Source organism: Carcharhinus amblyrhynchos, chromosome 9, assembly GCF_965287045.1.
Source record: "Carcharhinus amblyrhynchos chromosome 9, sCarAmb.v2.hapA, whole genome shotgun sequence".
Lineage (NCBI taxonomy): Eukaryota > Metazoa > Chordata > Chondrichthyes > Carcharhiniformes > Carcharhinidae > Carcharhinus > Carcharhinus amblyrhynchos.
In genome coordinates this window covers 26,615,607-26,628,854 of record NC_137332.1, presented here as the reverse complement: position 1 = coordinate 26,628,854, position 13,248 = coordinate 26,615,607, and the positions used below count along the sequence as shown (strand labels likewise).

Here is a 13,248-nt window from a genome sequence, read left to right as displayed (position 1 = left end):
CAAGACGTCCCAACTCCTGTATTCAATGTTCTGACCGATGAAACCAAGCATGCCGAATGCCTTCTTTACCATTCTATCCACCTGTGACTCCGCTTTCAAGGAGTTGTGAATCTGTACCCCTAGATCTCTTTGTTCTGTAACTTTCCCTAACTCTCTACTATTAACTGAGTAAGTCCTGCCCTGGTTCAATCGACCAAAATGCATCACCTCGCATTTATTTATATTAAACTCCATCTGACATTCGTCTGCCCACTGGCCCAATTGATCAAGATTATCAGTGGGATTTCTCTTTGAATCTCCATAACCCAGTTCATTTACCATGGCCAATCCACCTAACCTGCAAATCTTTGGTCAGTGGGAAGAACTCATAGTATCCAGTAGAAACCCACACAGATATGGGGGAGAATGTGCAAACTCCACACTGATAGCCACCAAGGTTGGAATTGAATCCACATTCCTGGTGCCGTCAGGTAGCAGTGCTAATCATTGTGCTACCGTGTCACCCAGGGTTTGTTGTTCCTTTATTATGACCTGTAACTTGCACATTTTCAAATTTATGATAATATAAAGAAATCGTATGGAAAAAAATAAAAACAAAACTGTTTATCAAGTCCAATTTATAGCAATGTGCTAACATATCTTCAGCACTAGTGCGGAGGTTGCAAACTAAACCTTACAAAAAGATACACTGTGGATAATTAGAGAGAGAGGTCTTGTGGGTCAGGAGTAGTACCTCTGCATCTGAACCAGAAGTTCTGGATTTAAGTCTTGCTCCAGGGCTCGTTGCCAACAAAAGGAATGTTCATTATGTGCCAAAAAGATTATTAATCAACTTGGTAAACCTTCCAAAATGCCCAAGGCAAGTAGTAAGCGTGGAAGAGAGTCATGGGCAATCATGTTTGATGCTGAGTGATGCGCCTCAAGCTAGAACCAATTGTAGGTCTCTTTGTTGTCCCTTGTGGACTATGGCTAATTTTGGCTGGATTATGGAAGAGGATAGGAACAAAGTAAAATTAAACAACAAGGTATAGCTATTATATAAGAAACAGAATGGCTCCTGACCAACTGTTTTGTGATTGGATGCTCTGATTTGTGCAGGTTCTTTTCTCCTGCTTACAGGTCCCAATTCTCACATTTTCACTCTTCAAATGATTGTTCTTTTAACATTGGCGAGGAAAATGGAACTCAGGTCAGATAACAACTATCCCACCTCATCAGCATTTACTTGCATCAACTGAAGGCACGTGCTGTTGGTTTCAAACATCTTACATCTAGAGTGGAGAGCACTTTTTTGTACATATAAAACATGCAAGGTGTGAAAGTCGATGTTTCCACCAATATATTTGGATAAAACGTATCAGAAGATCTGTTTTAAGAGATTACCTTTAGAAGGCAATTTGTTACTCGTTCTGGAGGCGAGAATTGCCTGACTGCAGTGAGTTGCTATTGACTAGGCAGCTTATAGTGATAAGGAGGCTGCTTTATTCATTAACTTAATCATATATTTCCATTTCATACAGCAAAATCGGATTGTCAGGAATTTTGCCTGGACAGAAAACCTGTGAGTATCTACTCTACATAAATGTTGTTGCTATTTAAAAACCATATCATCCTATGTGCCATTCCTTTCTCCTACGTACTGGGTGAAATTTTCCAGCCATTTGCGCCAGCTTTCTCCAGTCCCGCTCAGTGAATGAAGATTTGGCTAAGTGTCAAATCCTCCATTTCAGTGTTAGCAGAGTGTGGACGGTCAGAAAATTCTGGCCATCATCTCCTTACGTCAGACTGAACTACCTCCACCAACAGAGAACCTGGTAGCTTCAAACTACAGTGCTTCACAACATGTGCTCTATAATTATCCTAATATCTTCCCCATTAGCACATCGCTGAAAGCCATTTTAGATGCAAGACCAAAATAGAATAAGAAATAAGAGCTGGAGTAGGCCACTTGGTCCCCTGAGCCTGCTCCACCATTCAAGGCCCTGGCTTATCTTCTATCCCAACTCCAGCTTCCCACACTATCCCCAAAACCCTTCATTTTCTTAGGACCTAAAATCTACTGACTTCTGTCTTGAATATACACAAGAACTGAGCATCCAAGGGTCTCTGGGGAGAGAATCCCAAAGATTTGCAATCTTATGAATGATGAAATTTCTCCTCATCTCAATCTTAAGTTACTCAGGTTTTCCAGTCAGGAGAAATGTTTTCTCAGCATCTACTTTGTGGCCCCTTAAGGATTTTATATATTTTTTTCAATAAGATCACCTCTAATTCTTCTAAACTCCGAGGAATATATGACTAAAACTTAGTCACTGATGTAAAATTGCTGAGAACATACCGGTGAAGGCAAAGGGTAAAGAAACACTGAGGGTGGGATTTTCTCAACACGCTTGCTCCAAGTCCAGAAAATCCCACCTGAGGTTGGCCGACCATTTCATGGTCCGTGTCTGATCTGCTGTGATTCCCGTAGTGGGCGGGATGGAGAAATTCCACCCCATGGGTGGGAATTATCTTCTGATATGATGGCAGGAATAGCCGATCCCACTGACAGTGAGTCCCCGCTGCAAGTCCATGGTTGCAGAGGTTGTGCACCACAGGAAACCCCATTGATAGCAGCGGGACTGGAAGATCCCGCTATTGGCAGACTGCAGGTGACACTGCGTAGCATGCCATGGGGGGATGGAAAATCCTGCACACTGTTGCTCTGAAGTAGTGCAACATGACTTTCTCATAAAGGTGAGATGTTTTGATATCTACCTAATGTCATTGAGAATGCTTCTGACTTTGTGTCATCGCGCCAAATGAGTGACAGTTAATTGATGGCTGATTTTACATCAATGGAAATAAAAATTGGGAGAAATTCCCACTGGGCTGATCTGATGTCGGGCTATTTCCTATTAATCTTCTGCACCACAAATGAAAATCGAATCTCAGTGCTGTGTCAAGTTGTGTGGCAAGTTCTAAGATTTGCCACACAACTCTGATGGAGTTTGACATATAGCTTTGGTTATGCTTGGCAAGTAGATTTCCAATGGGTGGGATTTCTCTTCCAATCCGTGTGTGTCCTGCTGTTGTCAGTGGGGTTTCCTGGTGAATGTACCCTTCACCACCAGGAAACCCATGGCAGGGGTGTGTTGTCGGCCAGACTGTAAGACCCTGAATGGGAGCAAAAGTTCGGCCTGTGTTTTGGCTGGACATTTCGATTCAGTTTGATATGGATCAGGCGATGGTCTGTTCAGCAGTCAGCTCCCCTCATAGCACCAACCTTTCCCTTCTGTCTGACAAGCACACAATCAGGGAGATGCCAGGGCTTGGCTCTGGAGCATTGTCTCAAGATAAAGGGCCTATCATTTAGAATTGAGATGAGCAGAAATCACTGGTTGTGATTATTTGGAATTCTCTATCCCACAGGGTTGTGGATGTTCCATTGTTGAATACGTTTAAGGCTGGGATAAACAGATTTTGGGGTCCCTCAGGGATCAAGGGACATGAAGCATGTGTGGGAAAATGGAGTTGAAACTCAGGATCAGCCATGTCTGTACTGAATAGTGGAACAGGCTTGATGGGGCCATATGAGTTATTCATCAAATCGTACAGTCCATACAGTGCAGAGGGAGGCCATTTGGCCCATCGGGTCTGCACTGACAACAGTCCCACCCAAGCCCTATCCCTGTAACCTCATATATTTATCCTGTGGTCCTCCTGACACTAAGGGGCAAATTAGCATGGCCAATCCACCTAACCCACATATCTTTGGAGTGTGGGAGGAAACCCATGCAGACACAGAGGAGAACATGCAAACTCCACACAGACAGTCACACGAAGTCAGAATTGAACCTGGGTCCTGGCACTGTGAGGCAGCAGTGCTAACCATTGTGCCATGGCGCCTGCTCCTATTTCTTATGCTTCATTATTTTCAATCCCATCTCTCTAGAAGTGAATCATAGGATCCCTTCAGTGCATAAGGAGGCCATTTGCTCATCGAGTCTGCACTGACCACAATCACACCCAGGCCCTATTCCTGTAACCCCACATATTTACCCTGCCAATTTAGGATCAATTTGGCATGGCCAATCAACCTAACCTCGCACATCTTTGATCTATGGGAGGAAACCGGAGCACTCGGAGGAAACCCAGGCAGACACAGGGAGAATGTGCAAACTCCACACAGACAGTGACCTTAGGCCAGAATTGAAATCGGGTCTCTGGTGCTGTGAGTTAGCAGTGCTAACCACTGTGCCACCGTGCGCCTAGCACTTTGCTTGATTTTGGATTTTTATGGCCTTATTGTTCTGTTTCACTACTTTTGGTGATTTATGTATCTATTCCCCTGTCCCTGTTATTTTAACCCATTTAGACTTCTATTTTCCAAGGAGTATGTGCTCTCTATTGTCTCCCACCAAAATGGATTGCCTTGCACTTATCTACAATTAAATTAATTTGCTAGTTACACACTTAGGTGCATGATTATTAATGCCCTCTGTATTAACTACAGCAAATAGGCAAGATTCTCCAGCCTCCCAACTGCAGGTTTTTTGCTGAAGGGAGGAGGTGTATTAACTACAGCACACAATTTGCTGTCATCCACAAATTTTGAAGTTATCCTTCTGATTCCTGTTGTCTCTTTCACTAATGGGCTGGAATGTCATCCAAGATTATGCTCCCTAATGGGGTTTGAATCTGTGATCATTATAAATCTAAAGATATATCATTCAACGTTTTGAGTTATTTAACAACGAATCTTATTTTTGAGTGATATATGTATTGTTTTCTAGTTGAGTCAATGGTTGGTCCACTAGCCAAAGATGTGGATAGCTTGGCATTGTGCATGAAAGCTCTATTATGTGAAGACATGTTCCAGTTGGATCCCACAGTGCCACCTATCCCCTTCGATAATAAGGTAACTTACCTAACAACAATTGCTTGCATTTATATTGCACCTTTTAGGAATCAAAGTGCTCCAAAGCACTTCACATAAGCGAAATAGATTCTGAGAAGTAATCAATCCAAGACAAATATTAGGTTTGAGTGAGGTGACTGAAAGCACAGTTGAAATTGTAGTCTTTAAAGGGGAATTTGAAGTTATGAATAGAGCTTGTGTGCTGAGAGATTGAATTTCAGAAGAACAAACCAAGGTGGCTGAAAGTTCTGCCACTTGTAATGGTTCAGAGGGACTACTGTACAGAGCTAATAGTCCAGCACAAGACCAAACGACATAGGCAGGTAGCCTGTAGGGCCAGAAGAACAGGCAGAAATGAAGGGATTTGAAACAAAGGCAAACATTTTGAGTGGAATTTGAATACTACTCCCCTCACCAGTCCCTCCTGATTGGGAACTCCAAGAGCTTCCCTTAATGATTAGGGCTGCCCTTGCTAGAAATAGTTCCTTATCCTCCTTGGCCACCACTGCCCCTTTTCTCACCATGCAGGGCCTGCCTGATTGTCCTCAATGAGCTCACCCAATTTACCTGCACCCTGGGACTTCCTCCCTGTGCTGGTTGCTCCAGGGCTGACTGCTGTGCCTGCAATGGTCAGTACCCCTGACTGCATTACTGGATCAGCTGAAGATCTGCTAGCCTGCTGATTGGCTGGCAGCTCTTGGAGGTAAGATCTTCCCTTTTAAAGGTATGTTAACTGCCTGATTGACATTCCTTCAGGGACGCTGAAAATAGCCTCCAGCTTTCCAGTTGATAGATAGGACTGCTGCTGTGGCTATTAAATCCAGCACTTAGAATTTGATGCCTTAGGAAATTGATGAGCACAGGGCTAATTAGAGAATATTACTTAGAATTGATAGGGCCCCGGATCAGACACCCAAGGTATAATTCTGAAGCCAGACCAGAACCCAACAATTTTTCTATTTAGGCATAAATGTTAGATAATTATTCCACTGACAAAGTAGGGATCTTTTAGAGTGAAATAAGCTTTATTTAATAACGCAGTTTAAATATAACTCGAACAAATGAAGCAACTGAGCTATTAACTGTTGAACAATATTTAAGATGAAAGGGAGCAACTTTACTTTCTAGTTTATGGCTGTTCCAGTTTCAAATAAGCCACATTCATGCATAACTCAAACCCACATAAGAATCACAGAAACCCTGCAGTGCAGAAAGAGGCCATTCAGCCCATCGAGTCTGCACCAACCACAATCCCACCCAGGCCCTACCCCCATATCCCTACATATTTACCCACTAATCCTTTCAACCTACACATCTCAGGACACTAAGGGCAATTTTTAGCCTGGCCAATCAACCTAACCTGCACATCTTTTGGACTGTGGGAGGAAACCGGAGCACCTGAAGGAAACCCACAGAGACACGAGGAGAATGTGCAAACTCCACACAGACAGTGACCCAAGCCGGGAATCAAACCCTGGTATACTTGCTAGAACATTTGTTAACAGTCTTGGACCTTTCAGGGTGAGAGAGCGGGGACAATTCTTCCAAAAGTGTTGAATTGGTGGGAAAACTGTTCTAAATCATGGCTGTTTTCTCAGTTCAACTTCATGCTCAAATCTCCCCATTCTGTGCACTGCAGAGGTCCGAGTCTCATTGAAAACTGGGGTGGGTAGGGGGAGGTTTTCACACCAGAATCTGACAGTTCTGGAACTCTGTGCATGAGCAGTGGCCCCGATCTGTCAGTCTCCCCATTTGCTGTCCCTCCAGCACCCACCCATAGCCTGCTCACAGCCCCTACAACAATTCCCGGGCCAGCCTTGACCACCCCCCCCCCCCCCCCCCCCCCACCCTCCAGCCTGGAGCACCTTGATGTCCAATCCACCCCCTCCAGCAGTGGCCATTCCCCCCCTCACCTGGCAAACCCTCCCACCCCACCCCCCACTGACCCCCCCAACCCCCCGGGAGGCAGGCCCGCCGGCCCACCCCAATTGCTGCCCTCTCTCCATTCCAGATCAATCACCATGCAGGGTGGTACCCCCACCCCCACCGATCACCCCAGGCCCCTTCCACAGTAGGCCCCACCCCTTGGCACTGCCCAATGCCTGGTGGCCAGTGCCAAGGTGCCCACTGGGCATGGGCACTTTGCCCCTGGCACTACTGGGGGCACAGACTGGCACTGCCAAGGTGCCCATGTCTAGAGGGCACCACCGCCCCACTGCCCAATCCCCTGGGGGGCTCTGATTGCTTCCCCTTCATTCAAATGGGGTCTCCCACTAGTTCCCTGAACATGGGGAGCTTCTCTAAAGCCCACCAGAATGAAGTACTCCTGATGGAGTGGGAGATTCAATTGGGACCGGTAAGTTCCCGATAATGAAGTTGAAAATATATTTAAAATACATTAAAACAAGATTCAAATGACTCACCTCTCTTCCCGCTGGTTTCCAGTGTGGTCTGGTCTTCGACTATTCTCCAGCTCTGGGAGATATGCATGATTTCTCGGCGCATGTGCAAATCCTGGAACAAAGCTGGCGACGTGCATTTCCCATCGTGACAGGCCAGAAGAGTTGTGGGTCGTGATGGGAGAAATGCTCCCAGAGTTTCAGAAGCCTGCAAAATCCTTCTAACTTCAAACAGCCTTCAGCTGCAACTAACTGCTTTTTACAAAATCTTTTTTTTCTGCTATAGCCCCAGCTCTGCTCATTAACCACATAATTACATGACCCTGTCAATCACTCAAATTAGAAATCCCAGGGAAACTTAGCTCTAAGATAACGGCAAAACGGATGCTGGAATCTGAAACAAAAACAGAAAATGCTAGGAAATCTCACTGGGTCTGACAGCATCTCTGTAGAGTCAATGTTTCGAGTCTGGAGGACCTTTCGATGGGCTCTGATGATCATCCAAACTGAAAACATTAGCTTCATTCTCTCTCTCCACAGATGCTATCAGACCGGCTGAGATTTTGCAGCATTTTTGGTTTTTGGTCCATTAGTTCTACTTAAAAAAAATATTGAAATGAATAATTACCCTCCTCTCTCAAAATCTGAGCTACATTCCCTTCAGATATATAGACTGCCTTTAGCATAAAGCTGATTTTTTAAGCATTCCCCATAAACATAAAAAAAAATCCACATCAATTGCACCACTGTCATCACAGATTGGATAGCATGCAGTTAGTGAGTGTTTATTTGTGTTGAAGGTAATGCTAATCAAGTTCAAGGGGACAGAAATCCTTTCACCAGAATCCCTTTATTTACAAGCTCCATAGCAGTACGCAGAGTACTGTCAGTCAGTATCTACCTTTGGGAGTGCCAGAGGAACGGAGGAACAAAGTAAAGTCTCCCTGACTGACCCATCAATTGGTTGTATTTCAACTTCAATGGCCTGATTAAAGTCATTACACCGTCTATCTCTATTTATATTTTTCTGAACTTTGGATCTTGTTGGTAAAATAAACCAAAAGAATTGCATCCTAACAACGACTTTTCAAAATTATTTTTTAAGATCTATACCAGCATCAAACGCATGCGGATAGGTTATTTTGAAAGTGATGGGTACTGGATCCCTACCCCCAGCATGAAGCGAGCTGTCATGGAAACCAAAGAACTGCTGGAAGAAGCTGGACACACGGTGTGCTTACTAAACCTCAAAGAGAATGGAGAAATTCCTGGAGGTAGAGGGAGGGTGAGGAGGGATGATGGAGAAAAATTGAACGGATGAAGAAATTATTTACCTTTAATTCATCTTTCCACCCAGCCCCTCATCCCGACACCAAACAAGAACACTGGAAACATGTATGAAAGTGTGGCAGGATAATCTGATTTATTTTAGTGTACTAAATGTATTACTCCATTCAGTGAAAAAGATTCTGCTGAATTAACTGTACAGTGGGTTTCTAATAGATGTGAACAAAGAACAAGGAAAATTGCAGCACAGCAACAGGCCCTTGGGCCCTCCAAGCCTGCACCGACCATGCTGCCTGTCTGAACTAAAACCCTCTACCCTTCTGGGGACCAAATCCCTCTATTCCTATCCTATTCATGTATTTGTCAAGACGTCCCTTAAAAGTCACAATCATATCTGCTTCTACTACCTCACCTGGCAACAAGTTCCTAAAGCTATCTGTGTAAAGAAACATACCTTGTACATCTCCTTTAAACCTTGTCCCACGCACCTTCAACCAATGCCTCAAATAATTGACTCTTTCACCCTGAGAAAAAGCTTCTGAATATCCGCTGTGTCCATGCCCCTCATAATCTTGTAGACTTCCATCAGGGTCGCCTCTCACCCTCCGCCGTTCCAGTGAGGACGACAGAGTTTGAGGGGCGGTCTGACAGTGGAGGGGGTCACATTCAGACATAACTGACAGGCAGAAAAGGGTCATTTAGCCACACTCCAAATGTTTGCACAAACCTTTGCATCATTTTCAAACCTGCTGACCGCTCTCCAACATTTACATCTCAGTCATTTATGAAGCTTGATAAAAAGCAATGGCCCTAACGTTGATCCCTGTAGGACTCCACTGGCAACAGCTCTTCAGTTAGATTCACAACCATTGATAACAAATTTCTGCCTGTGCAACTTCCCACTGATTCATAGTATTCTGTTTTGCATGGCAAGCAAATCATCAAATTGTTCCTCAAAATCTAACTAAATCATATCTTCAAGGATACCCCAAATATTCAAATCACCAATTCAAAAAGTTCTGGAAAATTATTAAAACACAGGTCCCTTTTGCAGAAACCAAATTGTGTGTAATTGAAGACTACTTCCCCATGTAGGTGATCAGAAAGAGTGTCTCTTAAATCATTTCATGTATCTCACATAAGTGACGTCAGCCTGATGGGCCAACATTTCTCTAAATTTTACCGATCAACCTATTTAAAAACGAATTGGGTAAGTATCCTTCAACTCAAAGAGAATAATTATGTACTTTAGATATGGGTAAGGGGTTCACCACCCTCAACCTGGTCTAAAGGTTTCTTTGTCTTTACTCTGGATATCCCTGATACAACTTGGATGAAGTTTCAACAAAAGTGATACATCTTTATTAAACCACTCATGCAATGATATATACTCAGGATAATACTGGATAAAAGCAAATTACTGCAGTTGCTGGAATCTGAAACCAAAAGGGAAAATGATGGAAAATCTCAGCAGGTCTGGCAGAATCTGTAAGGAGACAAAAAAGCTGACATTTCGAGTCCAAATGACTCTTTGCCAAAGCTTTTAACAAAGGGTCATCTGGATGCGAAACATCAGCTCTTTTCTCTCCTTACAGAACTGACAGGCCTGCTGAGCTTTTCCAGTATTTTCTCTCTTGGTCTCAGGATAATGTTTGTTTAGCTTCTCTGTGAACCAGAGCCCATCTCGATGATCAATCCGATGACAAATCCTCTGTGTGTATCTTCTTGAGCTGGTTTCATGGGCTCTTTCTTTATACCTTGTTTTTTTGCCATGGCCCTGTACCATATAAGGTAAAGTCTGCTTTTCGTCCTCTTAATTGGCTTTTAATTACATCACTATTCATCTCCACGTTTTCTCCAGATATTCTCTGGCCAGGCCCCATTTGCTTTTGAGGTACCATAACCAGTTTGACTCCTCTATTCTTTCCAACACTGTATTCAATCTCCTTCACTTGACTAAGTTAAACATCATGCTTTGTGTTTTGAGCCCATTGTGCAGTTCAGTGCAGTTCTTTACTTACCTTCTTCAGTCTGGGTCCTTCTCATACTTTGATGTTCCATGTTACCACCATGAGACAGACTCCACACACAGGGTTATACCACAGCTGGTCCACACAGATTACTATAAAAGAAATAAAGAAGCAGTCACATGGTTAAAAAGGTGATTGTATATTAAAAAGGGTTAAATAATATTTTGGCTTACAGGAGTTAGCAAAGTACAAGCCGGATCTCTTTAAGCACTCTTACAGGGGTGATATAACCTGGACCATTAGCCCAATTTATTGTAAAATGCCTTATTCTTCTAAAATTGTATTCTCAGCTATTTTAATATCTGCGTTAGATTATAAAGCTGTTATGTGAACATTATTCCTAGGAATGACAATTGTTGTGAAGTAATCATTTAGCATTGCACTTAGCATTGAACCTAAACCTTCTTTCAATGGATGTATACAGTCTCTAATGGTCCTCTGATGTCCAACATAGCTGAAAATAACTTCTGTCATTGCTACCACATATCTTTATTCTGAAAGCTATTTTGATGCCTCTTAATTAAGCAAAATATTTATCTTTCTTCAGCATTGAATTAATCCATTAATGTTTCAAAGTATTTTTGTCCTTTAATTTGTCCTTTCATATATCTAGTTTGTTATTTTGGATTTGTTTTGCTATGTGCCCTTTTTATCCTTTGGGATGTCTACTGCCTTGTTTTTACTTGGATTTACAAATGCCAACTTTTCCTCAGCATTCATTTCTCTGACTAGGTGAGTTGACCTATTAATCTTTTCCAAACCTTCATCCATTTATGCAAAATTAATCCTCTTGAAATCATTAATTTTAACTAGCTTTTGCTTAGCTATTAAGGCTACCTCCTCTTATATTGTGATTGCTGTTGCTCAGGTGGCTATCCCTAATTGCATCACTAACATTCTGTGATAGAAAGCATGAAGGAAGCATTCGGAAATTGTCCACTTGGGTGTTGTGAAGAAGTCCTTGACGCCAGTCACAGAGAATCATTGATAGCGACATTAGGCCAACCCACCTTCCTGCTGTCCTGGTCAATGCCATAGAATGTGCATGCGTGATTAACTTAGGGGAAAACAACAGATGGTGTTGATCCTTTGTACATCTTTGAAGGAGCTGGGCTGGTCCCTGACTGGGGCAGAGATCATTGGGGGGTCTGAATAGATAATACTTCAGGGCTGACTTTAGATTGTTTGAAGAATTTCAAAGAAGAATTTTCCAGAATATTGTTTCCTTTATTTATGTGACTGCAGGGATGGATGGTAGAGAAGGCGAACGGGGAGAAGTGTTTAGCCTGAGGCAGCGCAGTGGTTAGCATTGCTGCTAGGGACCTGAATTCAATTCCAGCCTCAGGTCACAGTCTGTGTGGAGTTTGCACATTCTCCCCAGGTTTGCATGGGTTTCTTCGTAGTCCCTGGTTTCCTCCCACAATACAAAGATGTGTGGGTTAGGTTGATTGGCCATGCTAAATTGACCCTAGTGACAGGGGATTAATGGATTAAATGTATGGGGTTACTGGGTGGGATTGTGGTCAGTGCAGATTTGATGGGCCGAATGGCCCCCTTTTGTACCGCATGAATTCTATGACGCTTCAGCCATTATTGCTGTGGATCAGGCTGGATGGACAAAAGACTCTTTTCCTGCATATCAATTTTGCCTGTCCATATATTCAATACAAATGAAATTAGATGAGATGATTGAGTAGATAGAGAGAAAGCATTTCTTCTGTGGGATAGTCCAGAACAAGTTACAGGACCTTAAATTACAGCCAGGATGTGTAGGGAGATGTTAGAAAGTACATCCTCACTCTGAAGGTACTGGAACTCTGAAACTCTCCCCGATAAAGGGGAGCAGTTGAACATTTCAAAACAGAAATTGATAGATTTTTGTTAGGCAAGGGCATTAAGGGTGACAGAACCAAGGTGGATAATAGATGCAGATTGGTTGTCATCTGATTGAATGATGATTCAGGTTTCAGGGGTTGAATGGCCTACACATATTTTTGTATGAAACACAGGAGATTCCACTTGATAAGGGACAGAATGCTGTGGAAGTGACAGGCGTCTCAGTCATTGGCTGGAGAGCTTGCTACAGCCCCAGTTCGCCTCTTTCCAGGAAGGCCTGCCACATCTTCTACTCAGTAAAGGGCCTGGCAATGGAATCAAGGACCCCAGGGTTAGAAATCACTGGATCCCAGGTCAAGGTGAGTAGTAGTGACTGGGTAGAAATCACAGGGGCCGGGGGAGCCAGCAGCAAGGGCAGCGAGGTGGCTGTCAGCAGGCATCTCTCTTCTCACTGCCCTCCCCTCCTCTCCACTTTGAACGAGGGAACGCTCTGTCCTTCCCTGAAATGTCTAAGCATCTCCACATGGATTTGCTTGTTGCACTCCCTGCATGGTGAGCCCGCTGCCTGCCACTGGGTTACTGCCAGTGGTGGCAAAGTGAGGCCCTCAGCGGGTATTAAGTGCACATTCAGGGGCCTCAATTGGCAGTGGGTCAGGAAAGCAGTACATGGGCATTTCTGCTATGGACTTAATCTGGCTGGAGGTGTGACCTTCCTGCCCTCTAATTGCCCCTCCTCCCCAACACTACGTCATCGCTCCCAAGCTCACCATGGGGAAGGGAGGAAGTTCTGCCCAAG

At 43.7% G+C, this 13,248-nt stretch overlaps 1 protein-coding gene across 1 annotated transcript in view; it reads left to right on the top strand.

The window, feature by feature from the left end:
* LOC145348326 (fatty-acid amide hydrolase 1-like) overlaps positions 1–13,248 on the top strand; it is a 64,683-nt gene that overhangs the window by 29,122 nt on the left and 22,313 nt on the right. Inside the window, exons 7-9 of the mRNA XM_080196530.1 lie at positions 1,521–1,561; positions 4,776–4,900; positions 8,405–8,530. Coding sequence (XP_080052656.1) covers positions 1,521–1,561; positions 4,776–4,900; positions 8,405–8,530 — 292 coding nt within the window. The remainder of the gene's footprint in view (positions 1–1,520; positions 1,562–4,775; positions 4,901–8,404; positions 8,531–13,248) is intronic.